Source organism: Piliocolobus tephrosceles, chromosome 10, assembly GCF_002776525.5.
Source record: "Piliocolobus tephrosceles isolate RC106 chromosome 10, ASM277652v3, whole genome shotgun sequence".
NCBI lineage: Eukaryota > Metazoa > Chordata > Mammalia > Primates > Cercopithecidae > Piliocolobus > Piliocolobus tephrosceles.
The window spans coordinates 106465462-106487729 of NC_045443.1; the positions used below are offsets into that span (position 1 = coordinate 106465462).

At 44.2% G+C, this 22268-nt stretch overlaps 1 protein-coding gene and 1 non-coding gene across 2 annotated transcripts in view; both read right to left on the reverse strand.

Annotated features, from left to right (window-relative positions):
* Positions 1 to 22268, reverse strand: part of SVOP (SV2 related protein) — a 102888-nt gene that overhangs the window by 14590 nt on the left and 66030 nt on the right. The window contains exons 7-11 of the mRNA XM_023199050.2: positions 16724 to 16787; positions 14848 to 14973; positions 12894 to 13022; positions 11332 to 11405; positions 7655 to 7731 (exon numbers count right to left, since the gene is read on the reverse strand). Of these exons, the coding sequence (XP_023054818.1) occupies positions 7655 to 7731; positions 11332 to 11405; positions 12894 to 13022; positions 14848 to 14973; positions 16724 to 16787 (470 nt within the window). The remainder of the gene's footprint in view (positions 1 to 7654; positions 7732 to 11331; positions 11406 to 12893; positions 13023 to 14847; positions 14974 to 16723; positions 16788 to 22268) is intronic.
* Positions 248 to 354, reverse strand: LOC111538986. Its single transcript, XR_002730534.1, has one exon. It is a non-coding gene; the product is annotated as a U6 spliceosomal RNA (small nuclear RNA).

The following is a 22268-nucleotide window of genomic DNA, read 5'->3' on the forward strand; positions in this document are numbered from 1 at the left end:
TGGTATTACAGGTGTGAGCCACCACACCTGGGCTTGTTGCCGTCTTTATGTTCATGAGTGCCCAATGTTTAGCTCCCACTTATAAGTAAGAACATGTCGTATTTGGTTTTCTGTTCTTGTGTTAATTTGCTTAGGGTAATGGCCTCCAGCTGCCTCCATGCTGCTGCAAAGGTATGATTTTGTTCTTTTTTGTGGCTGTGTAGTATTTCATGGTGTACAGGTATCATATTTTCTTAATTCAATCCACAAAAATATGGAACGCTTCATGAATTTGCATGTAATCCTTGTGTGGGGTCCATGCTAATTTTCTCTGTATTGTTCTAATTTTAGGATATGTGCTGGTGAAGTGAGCGTGTGTGAAAGACTTTGAAATGGGCAAAAATGTCTTGTAGCTATACTTTTATAGGTTATCTTCACTTGTCATTGTCTTTGAGCTATGTTGTAGAAAAATGATAGTAACGTAAATGATTCTTTTATTAATACATAGAAATGCAAATAGAGCATGGTGGTGATGCAATTGGCTGCCCTATATATATTGATCAGTTTTGCCTCTAATTGTAAATTCATTTCAGCATTTCTGAGTGCCTGTATATGTATTTGCTTTGACTTCTCCTTTGAACCAGTTGCACCCTCTTACTGGTGTCAGTAGACAATTCTCTTTGGGTCTCTGGCATTTCTGCATGTTTTGAATAGAGGCACTGATTACCTTTGTTCTGGACTATATTTTCAAGGATATTTGTTTAGCAAACAGCCTTGGAAGAAAGAGAATGTCTCCCCTTGGCACAAAGAATAGTTTGCTTATGGCTCTCAAAGATAGACTGTCTCTCTCTGGAGCAAAGGACAGACATGCTTACTGTCTAGTATAAAAGATTGGGGTTCTCTAAGCTTAGAGTTCTTCTCTTGTTACACAACTCAATACTTTTGTAGGTATTGCCTGCCTCTCTTCGTGTTACCTGGGGATTGGGGGCTTAAGGAACTGGTGTAGGAAAATGCTGATACTCTGGCTACTGCGATTGCTATGAGTAATATGGTCCTTTGTCTCTGACCCGGGAGTGTTGTGTCTTCTGCTAGCACCTGTGGGAACTGTGAAAGGCTAACTTGTCAACTTGCAAATAGGTCAAACTCAGACTTTTAGCAATTCTTAATTGGTTCATTTATTAATTAATGAGTTAATTGAAATCTTTGTCATGTATTAATTTTGTATTTGTATGAGAGGCATGATTTTACCTTTCATTTAGAATTTTTCCTTTAACTCATCTATCACCTTGTAATATACTATATAATTTCTCATTATGCTATTATCTCCCCTTTCCCCCAAATATAAGCCCACAGGACAGAAATATTTGTCTTTTATTATTAGAATTCACTGATGTATTCTAATAACAAAGACTCTTTTTTTTTTTTTTTTTTTTTTTGAGAGAGAGGGTCTCATTCTGTTGCCCAGGCTGGAGCAGGATTGTGCAGTGGCACAATTTTCGCTCACTGCAACCCTCCACCCCTGCAGGCTCAAGTGATCCTCCCACTTTAGCCTCCTGAGTAGCTGGGACCACAGGCACATGTCACCACTTCGTCAGGCTACTTTTTTGTATTTTTTATAGAGATGGGGTCTTATCATGTTGCCCGGGCCGATCTTGAACTCCTGAGCTCAAGTGATTCACCTGCCTCGGCCTCCCAAAGTGCTGGGATTAAAGGCATGAGCCCCCATGTTCAGCTGACAAAAACTCTTTTTCTGAGAGAGAGAGTCCCACACTGTCGCCCAGGTTGGAGAGCAGTGGTGCAATCTCGGCTCACTGCAACCTCTGTCTCCTGGCTAGAAGCAGTTCTCCTGCCTCGGCCTCCCAAGTAACTGGAATTACAGGCACATGCCACCGAGCCTGGCTACTTTTTGTATTTTAGTAGAGATGGGTTTCACCATTTTGGCCAGGCTAGTCTCGAACTCCTGACTTCAAGTGGGCAGGGCTGGTCTCAAACTCCTGACCTCAAGTGGTCCGCCTGCCTCGGCCTCCCAAAGTGCTGGGATTACAGGTGTGAACCACCGGGTGCAGCCAAACCCCACACCCTCCCCCTGCCCTCGCCGCCCTTTTAACCAAACTTTTGTCAGGCTCCTCTGAGTCTTTTAAAAAATCCATCCTCACCCTTGGACTCGATCTAGTTTTGACAAGATACTGCTGAATCAGTCTAGCGAAAATGCACACCTTTGATATTTTTGATTCAATTCCTCACTCCCCACCTTTGATATTTTATCACCCTGGCCTGTGATGGGGTTCAGGACATGCCAACCCCCAAATATGGCACCTTGGCATATTGAATATTTTAATCCAAAATAATTGGAGAAACAGCATGTGGAGAAGGGGCCTCTGACCTTCCTTTGCCCCTCACCCCTGAAGCAGGTCATAAAACCCAGAAGGATTTTCTGGCTTTTTTTTTTTTTTTTTTTTTTTTTGAGACAGAGTCTCACTCTGTCACCCAGGCTGGAGTACAGTGGTGCAATCTCGTCTCACTGCAACCTCCACTTCTCAGTCTCAAGCGATCCTCCCAGTTCAGCCTCCCAAGTAGCTGGGACCATAGATGCATGCCACCAAGCTCAGCTCAGTTTTTGTAGTTTTGATAGAGACAGGGTTTCAACATGTTGCCCAGGCTGGTCTCGAACTCCTGAGTTCAAGAAATCTGCCTGCCTCAACCTCTCAGAGTGCTGGGATTACAGGCATGAGCCATCATGCCCGGCAATTTTATGACTTTGTTTCGAAGCGGATCATAAAACCCTCAGGTGAGAGGTGCCCTGCCTATACCCAGAGAAGAAGAACACCCTTATCTCCAAAGACACACAGACAGAAAAGAATCTGAATAGGGCTTGCTGACTTTCCCCTAGTTTGTTACCACTAGGTCACACTCTTCATCCTGTCATATTTCTCTACGACTCTCCACTGTTCATCAAATCTAGCACAAAAATACTCAGGCTTAACCATTTCTCCAGGTCTTCATTTCCTTATGAAGGCTCCTATGCCACATCAAACTAGATGAAATACGTTCATATGCTTTTCTTAATCTGTCTTTTGTTACATGGGCCTCAGTCATAAATCCAGGATGAATAGAAGAAAAGATATGCTTCCTCCCCATACTTGTCTTTAGCAATAAACCTATTTATTTATTTATTTATTTTAGAGACAGGGCCTCACTCTGTTGCCCAGGCTGGAATGCAGTGGTGTGATCACAGCTCACTGCAGCTTTGACTTACCCGGGCCCAGGCGACTCGCCTGCCTCAGCCTCCTAAGTAGCTGGGACCACAGGCATGCTAATTTTTTCTACATTTTGTACAGATGGGGTCTCACTATGTTGCCCAGGCTGGTCTCAAACTTCTGAGTATAAGCAATTCTCCCCCTTTTGCCTCCCAAAGTGCTGGAATTACAGGTGTGAGCCCGGCCCAGCAATAATCCTATCAAATCAGTTTAACCAGAAACCATCTTATCCTTGACATTTCCTCTTAGTAATTTTCCATTTTCCATCTCACTCCCCCAGCCTGCTCCCTGGCTATAAATCCCCACTTTGAATACTTGCGTATACAGAAAGGAGCCCAGTTCTATACTGAGGTCTCTCTTCTCCTATTGCAATTGTTACTAAATGAAATTTTCCTTCACTTCTGTCCACCTCTGGCTTTCTTGGACACTGACACAGAGACCAGTACCTGGCATGTAGAAAATACATACTAAGTAAATGACTTGCCCAAAGTGACACAGGTACTTGGTGCTGGAACCCACGTCTCCTAATTTCCATCTGTGGGCTTGTTCTACAGTTTTACTTTCCCAGCCAGGTATAAGGGAGAGCTTTTCAACAGGGGTCAGCAAACTCTGGCTGAATCTGGTCCCTTGCCTGTTTTTCCTGACCTATGTGCTAAAAATGTTTTTTTCAAATGATTTTTAGAAATTAAAAGAAGAAGAAATAATGAGGCATAAAAATGACACAAAATTCAAATTTGCATGGAAACACAAGCAATGCTTGTTCATTTATATTTTTAAGAGAAAGACCTTGGATAAATTGAATGTAACAGAGTTTAATTGAACAAAGAGTAAATCATGAATCAGGCATCCCCCAAGCCAGAATAGGGTCAGAGACAGACTGGTGCTGCCAAGTGTTCAAAGGTTTACAGACAGAAACAGGAAAGTGACAGAAAACGGAAGTGAGATACAGAAACTGCTGGACTGGTTATAGCTCAGTGTTTGCCTTATTTGAATAGAGTTTGAACAGATGATTGCTTTTTTTTTTTTTTTTAAGACAGAACCTTGCTCTGCGCCCTCTGCCTCCCCAGTCATGCAATTCTGCCTCAGCTTCCCGAGTAGCTGGTATTATAGGCACGTGCCACCACGCTTGGGTAATTTTTGTATTTTTAGTAGAGATGGGGTTTCGCCATATTGGTGAGGCTGGTCTTGAACTCCTGACCTCAGGTGATCCTCCCACCTCGGCTCCCAAAGTCCTGGGATTACAGGCATGAGCCACCATGCCTGGCCAGTTGACTGCTTTTGAGGGGCGGAAATCAGTGATTGGCACAAGAGTAGATTACAGTCTGTTCACACATCAGTTAGGTTACCCTTCGCTATGAATGGAGAAACCTTTAGACTGAACTTAAAATATGCAAGGAGGCAGCTTTAGGTTAAACTTAATTTAACAATATACCGTCCACCGTTGTCCTGCTACAAACAACAGAGTTATATGGCCTGCAAAGCCTAAAATATTTACTACCTGACCTTTTATAGAAAAAGGTTGCTAACCCCCATTTCACGACATTCCCCTGAATCCTTAGTTTAAGCACTAGGATGCTTAGCTTAAGCATTCTGCTCTTAGGAGATGCAATCTGTGCTCAATCAATACCAAACCCTATGATTGACTCTACAATCGAAGCACATCAGCAAACATTTAACACAGACTCTCCCACAATCCCGCAGCGAGATGGGACTCCACTACCTCACTCAATCCTTACACCAATAAACAAAACTATTCACTGTGATTGTGGAGGCCTAATATAAAAGATAATTGGGCAAACCCTGAACACAAGCAGGAACTTGATTCTTTTATCCTCTAACCTGAGTTCAATGCTGAAAATTTAGTGTCATCTTAAAAGTCAGAATGGCTTAAAAGCACAGGCATGAAAAAGCATATAGACTTTCCTTTGCGTTGGTTCCTTTTGGTCCAGTGGTTCCCACCTCCAGCTGCACAATAGAATCACCTGGGAGCTTTCAAAACTCACTAATGCTTGGGCTCCACCTGCCCTCCCAAGTCCTGATTCAATGGGTCTGGGTATTGTTTAAAAGCTTCCCGGGTGAGTCTGTTATGTGGCCATGGTGGAGAGCCAACTTGGTCCTCAAACTTAACGTGCACATTAGAATTATTGCACAGGATCACATTCATAAAGCTCTGAGTCCTATACTTTGTGAGGGCTCTTTAGGGGATTTGAGATGAAATTTTTATTTATTTATTTTTATTTTTTACACACAGAGTCTCACTCTGTCACCCAGGCTGGATTGCCGAGGCTCAATCACGGCTCACTGCAGCCTGGAACTCCTGGGCTCAGGCAATCCTTCTGCCTCAGCCTCCCAACTAGTAGCTAGGACTACAGGCGCACACCACCATACCCAGTTAATTGTTTAAATTTTTTGTATAGACAGGGTCTTGCCATGTTGTCCAGGCTGCTCTTGAACTCCTGGCCTCAAGTGATCCTCCTGCCTCTGCCTCCCAAACCACTAGGATTATGGGTGTGAGGCACCATACCCAGCCATAATTTTAACCTATATTAAATTTTCACCTTAAAATACTATTAGGCCCAGGAGGTCAAGGCTGCAGTGAGCTATGATCACACTACTGCTCTCCAGCCTGGGTAACAAAGCAAGACCTTGTCTCAAAAAAAAAAAAAAAAAAAAGTAAAAGAAATGCTATTAGAAAAAATTATCTGAGAGGCCATTAATCTGAGACAGCTCCAGTGTTGTGGGGTCCTGGGTGAGCAAACTGAAAGCAGCTAAGAGTAACTTAACTGCAAACCAAAAATGAAATCCTAAGCTCCCAATCTGCTGAACGGATCCCTTCTTGGCCAAGGGGACCCCAGAGAAACCTGAAAAGCTGAATTCCGGCCATGATGGGAAGGAGGTTCAGACATACCTCCTTCTTATATCCCCTCCCTTTTAGGGTTTAGGCACAACTGACCAGCATTAACATTAAAACAAAGATCGTAAGACCGACAAAACAGACTCTTCGTGGCAATCAGATACCAAAGTCCAACTTGACTCTAGTAGAACATCACTCGACAGACAGCAGACCCTGAAGGAAATCAAAATATTTTACTCCCAAATATATTTCTTTCTTTTTTTTTTTTTTAAATGGAATCTCACTCTGGCACCCAGGCTGGAGTGCAGTGGTGCGATCTCGGCTCACTGCAACCTCCACCTCCTGAGTCCAAGCAATTCTCCTGCCTCAGCCTCCTGAGTAGCTGGGATTACAGACACATACCACCACACCCAGCTAATTTTTGTATTTTTAGTGTAGACGGGGTTTTGTCATGTTGGCCAGGCTGATCTCGAACTCCTGGCCTCAGGTAATCTACCTGCCTCTGCCTCCTAAATTGCGGAGACTACAGGCATGAGCCACCGCACCTGGCCTGCAACTTTTCAGCCTCTTTTCTATGAATAAATAAATAGATAAATTTAACTAACATGCTATTTCTTTTTGCACCTGTAGTCCCAGCTACCTGGGGGGATGAGGTACGAGGATCTCTTGAGCCCAGGAGGTGGAGGCTGCAGTGAGCCATGATTGTGTCACTGCACTCTAGCCTGGGTGAAAGAATGAGACCCTGTCTCAATAATAATAATAATAATAGGCCAGGCACAGTTGCTCACACCTGTAATCCCAGCACTTTGGAAGGCCGAGGCAGGCAGATCATCTGAGGTCAGGAGTTTGAGACCTGCCTGGCCAACATTGTGAAACCTCATCTCTACCAAAAAAATACAAAAATTAGCCAGGCATGGTGGTGCCACCTGTAATCCCAGCTACTTGGGGGGCTGAGCCAGGAGGTTTGCTTGAACCCGGGAAGCGGAGGCTGCAATGAGCCGAGATCGAACCACTGCACTCCAGCCTGGGCAACAGAGTGAGACTCCATCAAAAATAAAAAATAAGATAATATTAACCATAAATAAAATAATAAAAATTTTAAAAAGGAGGATTCACAGCAACCCATGCGAAGGGGCCTAGTTTACCTGAGCTGGCGGACAAGAAAATCTGTTCTGTTTTAATCCTATAAGGAAAGTCACTTTGAAACAACTCATCTGCTTTTTGTTCCCTGTTTCTGTTTTCTTCAGCTCTTTTCTACTGATTCATGAATCGCTGTCTGCTCAGACAAACTCTTCAAAATTGCCTCTGTTTTTCTTGAATGTGTCTTGGTTTATCTTTTAACAGTGCGAACTTCAGAGCCCAAACCCTGACGTAGATGTGGCTCCGCTAAGGTTAGCTCCATTGCGATGACTGTCCAGGTTTCTACAGAGTGTCTTGGAAACCACAGAAGTAGTAGAAGGCCAAGTCCCTTAAGGGCAGAGCCTGGAGTGGGAGTGTGTGCATGACTGCGTATGTGCCAAGGGTGTGGGAGTAGTTAGCTGGCAAAGACAACCAAGATACTCACTGCTGCAGACATCTCCTGCCTGGAAGAGTTCTGTGGTGAGTAGAACTAACCCGTAGTAAGAGAATGCATTGGAAAACCTGCCAGGAGAAAGCAAGAAAGGTAAAGAAATGATCAGAGGAATGCAAGTCCCCTTTCCCTACCCCCTTGGGAAGGGCCAGTGTCTACAGCAACAGGAACCAGTCTTTGGGCAGCACTGGGATTTTGGGGACTTTACTGGGGACCTTGAGCAAGAAGATGGCAGGTAAAAAAGCATCATGATATGATCAAAGGGAAGTGATCCTGGGTCCTCTGAAAGGCCAAGAACTGTCAGAGGCGTTTGAACCAGAGCACCTCCATCTTGCATAGGGGTTGGGTAAATGAAGGCTGAGACCTACTGGGCTGCATTCCCAGATGGCTGGGCATTCTAAGTCACAGGATAAGATAGGAGTCGGCCAAAATACAGATCATACAGACCTTGCTGATAAAGCAGGTTGCAGTAAAGCAGCCAGCTGTGAACCCACCAAAACCAAGATGGTGATGAGAGTGACCTCTGGTCGTCCTCACTGCTACACTCCCACCAGTGCCATTACAGCTTACAAATGCCACGGCAACCTCAGGAAGTTCCCCTCTATGGTCTAAAAAGGGGAGGCATGAATAACCCACCTCTTGTTTAGCATATCATCCAGAAATAACCATAAAAATGGGTAACCAGGAGCCCTGGGGGCTGCTCTGCCTATGGAGTAGTCGTTCTTTTATTCCTTTACTTTCTTAATTAACTTGCTTTCACATTACTCTATGGACTGGTCTTGAATTATTTCTTGCACGAAATACAAAAACCCTGTCTTGGGATCTGAACTGGGACACCTTTCTGGTAACAGAACTATACTATACCAGAGACACAACACCTCCAAGACTGTCTACCCAACTGGCAATAGGGGGAAAATGGGACCCGCCTCTGGAAGAAAACAGTCCCATTATCATCTTTTAGGGCTCTGGGTCAAATGCGTCAACTTGGACATGTGATTTTTGAATTTCAGAGCAGAATGACACCATTTATTAACCCCTGGCTGACCCAGGAACTAGGATACTCAAGTTTGCAAGACCAGAATATTCTCATCCAGTAGAATAGTTATATGAAAACTCAGTCATAATCAGAAGCCAGTGATGTATTTCCTTAGGTTACAATGTGTGCAAGCAAATTTAGTGACTTTCATAATGCACTAAAATTAGTCTCTAATTAATTGCTTCAGTATTCAAGGAGCGTTGGCCCAACCAAATTACATGTGCTCAAAGGTGGGTATTCTCAGCTCTGACCCCCACCATCCTTTAAAAAAATTCTGCAGGCTCGCTGAGTTGATTGGGCTCTCAGGAATTCGGGGCAGAGCTAGAGGCTGTTCTGTATATTATCAAAGCTTTTTTCTCCTCTTCCCTGTAATTGACCACCTCGAGGACACTTTCCCATTAATTAGCACCTTTGCTAAAGGGTGAACAGAAAAATGAGAACTGGTTAAAAAAGAACATAAAGCCTTAGGCCAAGTCAAGTTTGTTCACTGTTAATGATGTGTACATGAATTGGTGCAAAGAGACTTGAAAGATGACTGCAGCTCCAATTCATTGTGGTGTTTAAGGTGATTACAGTCTCCAAATACCACCTCCAACCCACACCTTCCGTTTCCAGCGCCCTTCCACGGGTGTTATTTAAGAAAAGGTCCAACAGGACCTTAAAAGAATGCCCTTGTTGACCAAATCAGTGGTTCCCAAAATATGTGCCACATGCCACCCCTGTGGTACCCAAGGGGCAATATGGGCTACAGGGAAGACACTGACATAGTATAAATACACACACAGACACGTAGACATGTACACACACACACAAAGAAACACACACATACACACACGTAAACACACACAGACACACACAGACTTACACACGCATACATACACACAGACACATACACTCACAAACACAGACACATACACACGCACACACACAAACGCATACACACACAAACACACAGACACATACACACACAGACACACATACACACAGACACACAGACACACACATAACACAGACACACATACACACACACAGACACATACAGACACACACATACACACACAAACACACAGACACACACAGACACACACAGACACATACACACACAAACACACACAGAAACACACACACACAGACACACATAGACACACAGACACACAGACACACAGAAACACACACACAGACACACAGACACACACACAGACACACACGCACACAGACACACACAGACACACATGCACACACACATACACACATACACATACACACACACGTACACATACAGACACGCATGCACATACACACACACAAACACACACAGACACACACACACACACACACACACACACGTATTTTTGAGACAGAGTCTCGCTCTGTTCCCCAGGCTGGAGTGCAGTGGTGCAATGTCGGCTCACTGCAGCTTCTGTCTCCTGGGTTCAAGCGGTTCTCATCCCTCAGCCTCCCAAGTAGCTGGGACTACGGTGCCCACCACCAGGCCCGGCTAATTTTTGTATTTTAGTAGAGATAGGGTTATGCTATGTTGGTCAGACTGGTCTCAAACTCCTGACCTCAGGTGATCCACCTGCCTCAGCCTCCCATAGTGCTGGGATTATAGGCATGAGCCACCATACCAGCCCACATAGCAGAAATATTCAATCGTATTGGGAAAGAAAAATTCCCTTTTAAGTTTACTTTCAATTCTTTCAATCATTTTAAATTATATCCCAGTCTCACTTATGTGCTAATAAGTCCTTAACACCTCCCCTTTCCTGTCTCTTTTTTGTTTTTGTTTTGAGACAGGATCTCACTCTCTTGCCTAGGCTGGAGTACAGTGGCATGATCACAGCTCATTGCAGCCTCGACCTCCTGGGCTAAAGTGATCCTCCCACCCCAGCCTCCTGAGTAGCTGGGACCACAGATGCATACTTCCACAGCCAGCTAACTTAAACATTGTTTGTAGAGACAGGGTTTTACCACGTTGCCCAAGCTGGTCTCAAACTCCTGGCCTCAAGAGATCTTCCCACCTCAGCCTTACCAAAGTGTTGGGATTACGGGCATGAGCCACTGTGCCCAGCCAGCCTTTTTATCTCTTAAATACAGAGGCTCATTGCCTCTGCAAACCATTGGTCTAGTTACTTTTTCTGGTATTTCTCTTTAAGAGTGCCTTCTATCTGTGACTTGCAATTAAGGTGTTTTCTTTTAAAGTAGAGTTATGGCCTTGTTCAGTGGCTTACACCTGTAATCCCAGAATTTGGGGAGGCTGAGGAGGGAGGACTGCTTCAGTTCAGGAGTTCAAGGCTGCAGTAAGCTAGGATTGCGCCACTGCACACCAGCCTGAGTGGTGGAGTGAGGAGACTCTGTCTCAAAAATAAAAAATACAATAAAATCGAGTTATAAAGTTTCTTTTTAAAAGATACTTGACTAAAAGCATCAAGTTAAAGAAAAAGATGAAGGAAATAATAGTATGTACAGGTGATAACCCGGATACGATGGGAATCAGGAGGATGATGTTCAAACTACTGAAATTTGCAAATGTTGCCTGAAATCAAAGTGCTCTCTGTCCATTGCATTAAAACAAAACCCAAAACAGGGCACAGGGAGTGGAAAGGGGTCAAAGTGGTCAACGAACAGCTCTTACCATATAAACCACAGCAACAAAGTTGTCCATCTAAAATGGGGCGTGAAAAGGTCCCTCATTTTGCCTCGGTCTTCCTGTTTCAAAACAAGGACATAGTGTTTATTCTCTCCCCTACAGATGCATGAGAGATGGGCTGGTGGCTTGAGACTAGTGCACACCCAGGCTGGGAGGGAGGTTTCTGGTAAGTAGGACACTGGAGCTCTGATAACCCAGGTCTCAAATCTACAGGACGCAGCCTCCCAGCCCCTCCAGCCAGAACCCAACCGTGTCCAGGGGCATGATGCACACAGGATGGATCTCATGCCCTCCAACCTGGAAACCGGGACTTGGGAAGCAGATCCCTCCTTCCTGGCCCCTCAGACCTCAGCACAGACCTATGAACCCAGGGAGCAGAAAACCAGTCCAAACCGTGTCCAGCCATTTCACACACACACATGCGCCTTCCCCAGTTCTAGGTCTAAGTGGCGACAGTTAATGTGCTGAGAAACGAATTCACCAAAGGCCAATTTCCCAAAAGATTGAGTAGCTAAATGACCGATTGGCCAATTTTACGTAATTTACAAATTCATCAAATCTTTGCTTTATAGTGTTCTTTAAAAAATATATGCTATGGCCAGGTATGGTGGTTCGTGCCCATAATCCCAGCACTTTGGGAGGCCGGGGCAGGTTGATCACATGAAACCAGGGGTCGAGACCAGCCTGGCTTTCCCTCATCCATGGAAGGAATCTCTCCCCAAAAGCAACCAAATGGGCTTCTGCACCTCTTGAGGAATCCCTCCTGCTCTGCGCCCTGTAGATTTGGGGCAGGTCCCCTGGCCTCTATGTTGTCAGACCCAACACCTTCCATCCTGGTGAAAGGCCACTCAGTTCTTCTTGCATAATATAAAAGGAATCAGAAATATAACTTTATTTTAAAAGGTAATTTCTTTATAGGATCTGATGTCTGCTTAAGATATTTGTCATGTTTATCCAATCTGCTTAGATGGTTCTTGAAGGCAAGGACTGCAGCCTTAAATCCGAATCTTTTCTCCCCATGTGTGCAATGCTGGTGCCTACATACAGTAGGCGCTCAGGAAGTTTCACCATGGTGGATTCCCTGACGGTGTTACCGGTGGAATGAGGCATCATCCATTAAGAACATCTACACAGGGTGCAGTTTGATCCCCTAGATCTAAGCACACTGCTTCCTAATGTGGTTTTATTGCACAGCTTTTGCCAGTCAATCTCATTTGCTAGTCAGACTTCATCTGTGCTGAAAGGCGAAACCAAAGCAGCAGTAGTTACAGGACCCATTAGCAGATGTTACATTTCTCTAATCACTGGTGAAATTCTCCAGGAAGCATTTTTAGAACTTGGCAGTGAAAATACAGATTGGAGTTGCCAAATTACCCTTGTGGGTCCTGTCTACTGGGCCCTCATCTGCTCCATGTGCACTCACACACCCCACCTTGGGTACACACACCCACGTGTGTCCATGCATGCATGCCCTACTCCATATGCACACACTCCCCTGAATGCACCCCGACACGCACATTGCAGAGTCTATTGGTCCAGGCACTGACCTGTCTGGAGATGATGAGTTTCCCCAGTGGCATGGGAGCTCCATTTTCCGTCGCTATCCTCTTTAAGGTGGCGATTGCCTTTTCCTGGTTCCCTGACAGCACATCATACCTTGCACTTTCCGGCAGCCACTGGGATGGGGGAGACAGGAAACTCAGGCATGGCTGGTTAGGGTGGAACGGAGCCACACACTCTTATTTGTGTGTGGGTCTTTAAGGGTGGGGCTCTGGAGCCAGAGACCTGACTTCAAATCCTGGCCCTGCCATTTATTACGTTGGTTGTGTGACCCGGTACAATTACTTGACTTCTCTGTGCTTTCATTTCCTCCTCCATTAAATGTGAATGATAAGAGATCCTACCTCTTAGGGCTCTTGAGAGGATTAAACAGGATAATCCAGGCAAGGGGCCTAGCACAGTGCCTGGTATGGGTTAATGCAGTTATTATTATTGTCACGGTTGCTATTACTATTATTTGGGGCTGCTTTCAGAGTTCCAGGCGAGGGCTGAATTAAATTAAGATCACTGTCAGAAATCTCACCCCCATCTCTCAAGGAATTGTACCTCATCTGTATTCAGCATCATCTTGCAAACTCAGTTCAAGAGAAAGAAAGAAATCAGAAAGATTTTTAGAACAATGTAAGTCCCAACCCCAAATGACTAGATACATACATTTCTGTAAAAATGGAGTGACGGCTGTTTGAAACAGCAGGTATACTGGAGAAAAGACTAGGAGTTAGAAGATCTAGTTTAGAGTTTTTTTGTCTATTTGCTGTAGGCCCTTTAACAAGTCAGCCCCTCTGGGCTTCAGTTTTCTTATCAATAAAAAGCGGATATAGCAGAGAGTGCAAATGACCACCAACATTCCTTTTTTATAGTGCAAAGTTGTCCTTAGATGTGGCTGCCCAGACAGGGACTACATTTCCCAGCTCTTCTTGCATCTAGGTGGGACCATGTGACTTGCGTTCACCAATGGCATATGAGCTGACTATTCCCGGCCAAGGTATTTAAAAAGTGACCGTGCAGTCTCCACTTGCCTTTTGCAAGTCTGTTGAGTGTATGTAGAAGACTTCAAAGCCCTAGAAGATAGCAGAGCCACCAGCTGGACAAAAACTAGGCCCAGAATTCCACTTGCCAACCAGAAAAGTCATTCTGAACTATTGTGTTAGTGAGAGAGAAGCTCTTAGTGAGAGAGAAGCTCTTATCGTGCTATGTTACTGAACTTGTGGGCTTCATTTGTTTCAGCAGCTGGTATCATCCTGACTAATACAGGGATTCATTAGAGTCCTGTGATTATTGGGAGGAATAAATGTGATAATGCATGGAGCACAAAGCCTGCCACACAGTTAAGCTTAATAATTATTAATACTTATTGTCATTACCAGAAATTTTTGTAGTATTTACCATACATGAGAACTACCCATCCCTAGGCTTATTTTAGTGCCTACTGGCTGTAAAGGGTTTCATGCATGTGCCCATGAAATGATGAGTATGTGGCAAGATCTCAGTAGAGGGTGTGGTTTATGCAGAGCTGAGATGAAGATATCATTTAAACTCCTGGAGCAGCCATGCCTGAAGTCCGATTTAATCCTCTGAAACGTATTTATTCCTCTCTTTTACTCAAGCCAGTTTGAATTGGGTTTCTGTCGCTTGCAACTTAAGAGTCTCAACTAGTGCAATACAATCACTTTAAGTGTAGATTTTGCAGTGATGGGGCCAGTGTATCCTCCCATCCCCAGTTATCTCCCCAGAAAACATCCCAGAAGTGTCTGTCTGGAGGAAATCTAACACTCCATGCTGGGGCTACCCCAGGCCATAGCTCCCTTGTCTCATTTCCTGATTTAAAAAAACAATCTTAAAAGGTGGCTTTGGTATCCTTCTCCATCCCCTACCCATCGAAATAGAGTGGACTGTAAGGTGTCAGGTAGCAAAAGCTGAAATCTCTTAAAGGATACCTACGAAACACAGCACGGCAAAGAGGAGGAGCGGGACAGCCGAGAGGATGAGCAGCCAACGCCAGCCCAGGCTGGGCATCACGAACACAGCCAGAACGACCTCAAACACTGTCCCGATGGCCCAGAATACCTGGCACAGGAGAATCAGGGTCAGTGGTGGGAGAAGCATGGTCCTCACAGTGAGGAATTATGGGGGCACTGTGGACAAGGGTATCTCTATGGGTAAGGGGTTATTGGAGTCAGCAAGGTTAGAATAGTCACCCTTTCCCTGTGGTCTGTATGGTTGAGCCAGGGCTGCCATGTTGCCCAGCTTACGAGGGTACCATCTACACTGTATAATATTTGCATGTCACCCGCTGGAGCTGGGCAATGTGGCAGCTCTGGTTAAGGAGATTAATATGATCAATATTACGTGATATCAAATTGGTAGTGAACACGTTGGTTTTCTCTCTCTCTCTCTGTCTTGCTCTGTCGCCCAGGCTGGAGTACAGTGTCCCAATCGTGGCTCACTGTAGCCTCAACTTCCCAGGCCCAAAATCAGCTGGTCTAGATGTATTTCTTTTTCTTCCACTCCTCCTCTTCCTCCTTTTTCTCCTCCTCCTCCTTCTCCTCCTCCTCCTCCTTCTCCTCTCTTCCTCTTCCTCTTCTTCTTTTTTTTTTTTTTTTTTAGACAGAGTCTTGCTCTGTTGCCTAGGCTGGAGTGCAATGGCACAATCTCAGCTCACTGCAACCTCCGCCTCCTGGGTTCATGCAATTATCCTGCCTCAGCCTCCTGACTAGCTGGTATTACAGACCACCACCACACCTGACTAATTTTTTGTATTTTTTAGTAGAGATGAGTTTTCACAATGTTGGCCAGGCTGGTTGCGAACCCCTGATCTCAGGTGATCCAAATGCCTTGGCCTCCCAAAGTACTGGGATTATGGGCATGAGCCACCGTGCCTGGCCTTTTTTTTTTTTTTTTTTTTTTTAAATAGATGGGGTCTTGCTCTACCACTCAGGCTGGAGTGCAGTGATGTGATCACACGTCACTGCAAACTCGAACTCCTGGCCTCAAGTGATCCTCCTGCCTCGGCCTCCCAAAGTCCCAGATGCATTTCAGTATTTAAACAACAGATTCTTCCACATCAGTGTGGATCAGTGGAGCATCACCCTAATTGTTAAGAAGCAGATGTAGTCAGGATGTTGGGCTGTGGGATCAATGCAATTAAAATTGTCAGTGTGGTTATAGTGATTGGGGACATCAGAGTGGGTTCATTGTCATCACTGTTGGAATCAATGTCCAGCATGGGCAAATAAACCATTCTGCCAGTGTGTGGAGGGGGCCACTGGGCAGCTGCATGAGGCAGGGAGTCATGGAGCCATTGTATTTGCTCCGAGATCTTTCAGATCATGGTTAGAAAATGGGTCACGAGACCCTGGAAGAAAAACTTGAGAGGAACTAGCTGGCCCACGAAAGTTTTAAGGTAGTCTATAGGCCACAGAAATGGTCAAGAATGGAAATTCTTGACTAAAAAGACAGGTGGTGGGTGATGATATGGGTGTGGGCCGGAGTTTGGTCTACTAACGCCACACAGTCAACACCAGCTCTCAGATACAAGCTATTTACAGTTCAAGAAAACATACTCTTCCATACCCTTGCCGACATTTTTTTTTTTTTGAGGGATGATAGATTGAATGTTCTTGTCAATTGAAGAATTTGTCCATATTGCAAAACTGGCATGTCAGAAATGATGTAACTGATCCTTTTACATCTTTACATATTGAGTCTGTAATATTTTTTTCTTAAACTCCCTTTTCCCTGGACTGTGGCTTAAGACATCTGAGAACCTCCTACCGGAATCCACACACTCTAGCGATCAGGCCGCTCTCCTCCTTACCTCAATCAGCAAAATACATTTAGCTCTGGCTTTCATGGGAAGGAACTCGGCATACAGCGTCACCCTGGAAATGTAAAAAGGACAGAAAAAGAGTTAAGATCAGAACTGGGTGGGCAAATGGCTACCGTTTTCTGAATTTCCTGCCAACATTCCTCCAAGGGTGGTCAGTGAACCACTTATATCAGAATTTCCTGAGATGATGATGGTTAAATATACAGATCTCTAGCTCCCTCCCTCCCCAGGCCTTCAGAAACAGACTCCCAGGGATAAGGCCCTGACATCTGCATTTTTATTTTATTGTATTTATTTATTTATTATGAGTTGGTGTCTCACTCTGTCACCCTGGCTGAAGTGCAATCATAGCTCACTGCACAACCTTGAACTCCTGGGCTTAAGTGATCCTCCTGCCTCAGCCTCCAGAGCAGCTAAGACTACAGTCATGCACCACCACTCCTGGCTAATTATTATTATGATGATTTGTACAGATGTATGTTACCCAGGCTGGTCTCAAACTCCTGGCCTCAAGTGATCCTCCCACCTTGGACTCCAAAAGCTCTGGGAATATAGATGTGAGGCACCATGCCCGGCCGCACCTGCATTTTTGACTCCCCAAGTGATTCTCAAATTTCCTAACTGCTGCCATTGAGCCCTACCCATAATCCAATAAATCCAGGGAAAAATGTTTTTTTTGGCAGGAACTCTTCAACCTGAACCCTTCTCAGCACACCAGGGCACACAATGTCAACCTGTCCCATCACTGGTGACATTACTCTTCATCACCTGATCAAGCTGGTGATGGAGATTACCAGCTTGGTAATCTGCTCTGACAGATTTCTCAACCCTAAGTCATAATTTTCCATTTGTGATTAAGAATATTTCCCCTTTGTGGGGAAGTATTCAGATTATGCCAACATCCTGTTCCCCACATAACCTCTACCCACCAGCTTTAGCCATTGACTATCTCTATCTATGTCATCTACAACTGTGATGGTAACAAATGGTTGTTTTTGTTTGTTTGTTTTGTTTTTTGAGACAGGGTGCATGGTGTGATCATGGCTCACTGCAGCTTCAACCTTCCAGGCTCAAGCCATCCTCTTACCAGCCTCCAAGACTACAGGTGCTGGGACTATAGGCACATGCCACCACACCCAGTAATTTTTATTTTTTTTATTATTGTGGAGATAAGGTCTCACTATGTTGTTCATGCTGGTCTCAAACTCCTGAGCTCAAGCTATCTTCTTGCCTTGACTTCCCAAAGCGCTAGGATTACAGGCATGAGCCACTGCACCCAGCCCCACAAATGGTATTTTTTATTTTTGTCATTCCTTCTGTATTTATTAGTTGACATTCAACTGTAAGAAAGAGATTTTCCTTCTTTCCTTCATCTTATCTGTCTATCTATTTAATCGGTATGGACTTGTGGAGTCCTATTTATGCAGTGGGTTGTAGCCCGTTATTATTTTGATGCTCAGAAGAGCTTTTCCTCCTCCCCTTTATCTATTTTATCTATTTATCTAGCATCTATCTATCTATCTATCTATCTATCTATCTATCTATCTATCTATCCTTTTAATCAATAAGGACTGGCAGATTCCAATTTTATTCCATGAGTTGAAGCCTGTTATTATTAGTAGTAGTAGTAGTAGTAGTATTTTGAGACAGGGTCTTACTCTGTTGCTCAGGCTGGAGTGCAGTGGCACACAATCTTGGCTCACTGAAACCTCCACCTCCTGGGTTCAAGCAATTCTCCCACCTCAGCCTCCTGAGTAGCTGAGATTACAGGTGCCCGCCACCATGCCTGGCTAATTTTTGTATCTTTTGGTAGAGATAGGGTTTCACCATGTTGCCCAGGCTGGTCTCAAATTCCTGACCTCACGTGATCTGCCCGCCTCAGCCTCCTAAAGTGCTGGAATTACAGGTGTGAGCCACCACACCCGGCCTGCAACCTGTTATTATTTTGATGCTCAGACTGTCCCAGATCTGCTCAGTGGGAGCCCCTTCAAGCTGATTCTTACTGTTTTTTTGGCATGTCTCCATCATTCCTTGAGGTCTTCCCTATTTTCTAGCACAAGATATCCAGTTCATCTTGTACTTCCTTTGCCCCAGCCCTGGAGTCTGTCATCACTTTTCTAAGAAGCCCTGGTTCCCTTTGGCAGAAGATGGTATTTAGAAACCAAGATCTCTGTGCTCAGTGTGCTCATTGCTCCTGGGGTGTCACTGCTGCTGGGCCCTCTTGGCGGACACAGCTAAGAGATTATCTGTCTATCTATCTATATCTTACTTCTCTCCCTCTCTCTTCACACACTCACCATATCTATAACTATCTGTGTATATTTATTTAAAAACGAGTTCATACTGATACTTTCCATTTCAGTTCATCACCTTAGGGTTCATTCTAACCTTCCTCACTTCCATGCTGCAGTTCCCTTCTCCAAGAATGGGAAATCTGGTCTCATTATCCTCAATACAGTTACATCTTTGCTCAATTTACTTGTTTCCTTAATGTAAGCAATGTCCCAACTGCACTGGCTGCCTCCTCTGTCTGCTGCTTCCACACTTTCCTCCTTTTCACTTCCTCAACCTTTGGGCATGCTGGACATGGAAGGGAACTTTGAAATCAATCCCTGCTCCCACCTACCCCATGCTGCCTTCAATTTTGCTAGAAACAGGAGGCCTTCTTTTCTCTCATATCTCCCACCTAAGCCAGGCATCTGAGCTACTAAATGGCCTTATGTTATTCTCCTAGCTCTTCTTAAGGGGTGGGGGGTTGGGGGATAAAGGAAAGTTAATTTCCTTTAACTCTTTGAAGGCAGATGGTGCTGGGGACCCATTTAGATCTCCTAGGATCCCTTTACTAGGTCTGTGTGCCCCACCTTGCGCTTCTGCTAATGGCTCATACCTGCAACCTTCTCTTATGGGTACTCTTGAGCAACTGAAGCTGCATCACCCCAGAGGTACCTAGGAGTTATGCCCATCCCCCCAGGGCAGGCTGCAGACTGGCATGTATGTGTATAAAAGGCCCACCCCCTGGTATTGGGGGAGGGGGTGGTGGTCAGACCCTGTGGAGCAATGAACACTCCTTAGCTCCCTGTGTGCTCAGGTGAGTCCAGAAGAAACCACATCCTTGTGAACTTCTTCCCTGTATCTTTCTCTTAGCATCTTTCACTCTTACAGCTTCCTCCCAAGAACACTTTCAATAAATCACTTATAGAGAAATCTCTGCCCCCGGTTCTGTCTGCTTCTACGCAGCCCAATCAATGGGTTTCCCTGCAGAGCATTTCACTTTTCAAAAGGTGGCCTCAGCAATACCACTGAGATTTAGACACAGTTCTTTCTATCATCAGTAAAAGTCCTTGTTAGGATTCTGAGCAAAGGCACCACTGTCCAAAGCAAGAAGAATTCTCAGGAGCCTCAGAAGAAGGGCTAGGGCTTCAGTAGTTCAGTGGGACTCTCTTTAGAGAAAAGCAAGAAGAAAATGTTAATGCCAGCTAGTCTCACTTCATAGTGTATTTTAGTACATTCTCTCTTTCTGTCTTAGTCTCTCTTTTTCTCTCTGTATGAATCCCTAACTGAGATCATACTCAAAAATGCCTATTATCAATCTGATTTATAAACAAGCATTTCCATGCCATTTAATAGGCTCTTGCACACATCTGTTCTATCACATGCATGAACCATACTATCCTTAATAATAGCAACCTTTTACTGAGTATCTGCTATGTGTTTAACACTACTCTAGATGTTCTGCATGGATTAGCTCACCCAATAAGAATTGCAAGTCATGGGGGTAAGTAATTACAATTCCCAGTGTGTGTGTGTGTGTGTGTGAGCGAGAGAGAGAGAGAGAGAGAAAGAGAGAGAGAGAGAGAGAGATGGTTTGGCTCTTGGCCCCACTCAAATCTCATGTTGAAATGTGACTCCCAGTGTTGGGGGAGGGACCTGGTAGGAGGTAATTGCTCATGGGGGTGGTTTTCCCCCTCGCAGTTCTCATGATAGTGAGTGAGTTTTCATGAGATCCATTTGTTTAAAAGTGTGTAGCACTTCCCTCTTCACTCTCTCTCTTCTGCTGCCATGTGAAGATATGCTTGCTTCATCTTTGCCTTCCACCATGCTTGTAAGTTTCCTGATTCCTCCCCAGTCATACCTCCTGTACAGCCTGTGGAACTGTGAGTCAATTAAACCTCTTTTCTTTGTAAAATACCCAGTCTTAGATAGTTATTTACAGCACTGTGAGAATGGACTACCACCATTTTCATATCTACATCTATCAACAACAGAAAAGTTGTTACTTGACCAGGATTGCATAGCTAGTAAGTTAGTAAGCAGAAGAGCCAACATTTTAAACTAGGTTTGTCTATATCATGCAACCCATGAATCACTTCCCTGTTGGGACGGTTTCACAGTTATAAACAACACTTCCTTAAACATCTTTAGGCTGAAAGTCATTGGCTTCACATTGTTTCCTTAGGACAAATCCCCCTAAGTAGAATTTGAGTTAGAGGGTATGCCTGTTTTTATGATTTGAGATATATACTACCAAAGTGCTTCTCCAAAAAGTTGTTCCAGTTTATATTCCTTCCAGTACCTCACTCAACAGAAAACCATGGGGAATTTCATTAACTAAACCCTGATAATAGAAACCAAGATTATAGTGGTTGCTAAAGATTGCAGCAATTATCACAGATGACTTTGATATTTTATTCTATTTTCCGAATGGTATGCTTATATTATTTTTAAAAATCAATAGTAATACCATGTTTACCTTTCCCTCACCAAATTGAAGTCAAACTACTAATCATGCAAAAATGTGCAGTAGGGTATTCTAAGGGCAAAGCTGTTTCTATCCTTAGAGATTAAGGACTTGTTTTTATAATAAAGCTATAACCTATTTAATGAAGTCTTTTCATTCTGTTTTTTTTTCAGTTATAGAGTATTATATGAATGCAATCTCATCGTAAAATAATTTACCAATACATAAGCATGCAGAGCGTATGACGATTCTTCCTCTCCCTATGACCCCAACTTCCATTTCCCTTCCTGAAAGCCATAACTACTAATCAGAGTTTGCTTTGCAATCTTTCGGCGTTGTTTTTTTTTTTTTTTTTTCTGACACGGAGTCTCACTGTCTCACTCAGGCTGCAATGCAGTGGTGCGATCTCAGGCTCACTGCAACCTCTGCCTCCCAGGTCCAAACAGTTCTCCTGCCTCAGCTTCCCGAGTAGCTGGGATTACAGGTGCATGCCACAACGCCCAGCTATTTTTATTGTATTTTTAATAGAGATGGAGGTTTCACTATGTTAGCCAGGCTGGTCTCGAACTCCTGACCTCAAGTGATCCACCCGCCTTGGCCTCCCAAAGTGTTGGGATTACAGGCATAAGCCACTGTGCCTGGCCTGCAATCCTTCAGCCTCTTTTCTATGAAAAAATAAATACATAAATTTAACTAACATGCTATTTCTTTCTTTCATTTTCCCTTCTCTTTCCTTACCTCTCTCCTCCTTTTTCCTCCCTCTCTTCTTTCCTTTTTTTTTTTTTTTTTTTTTTG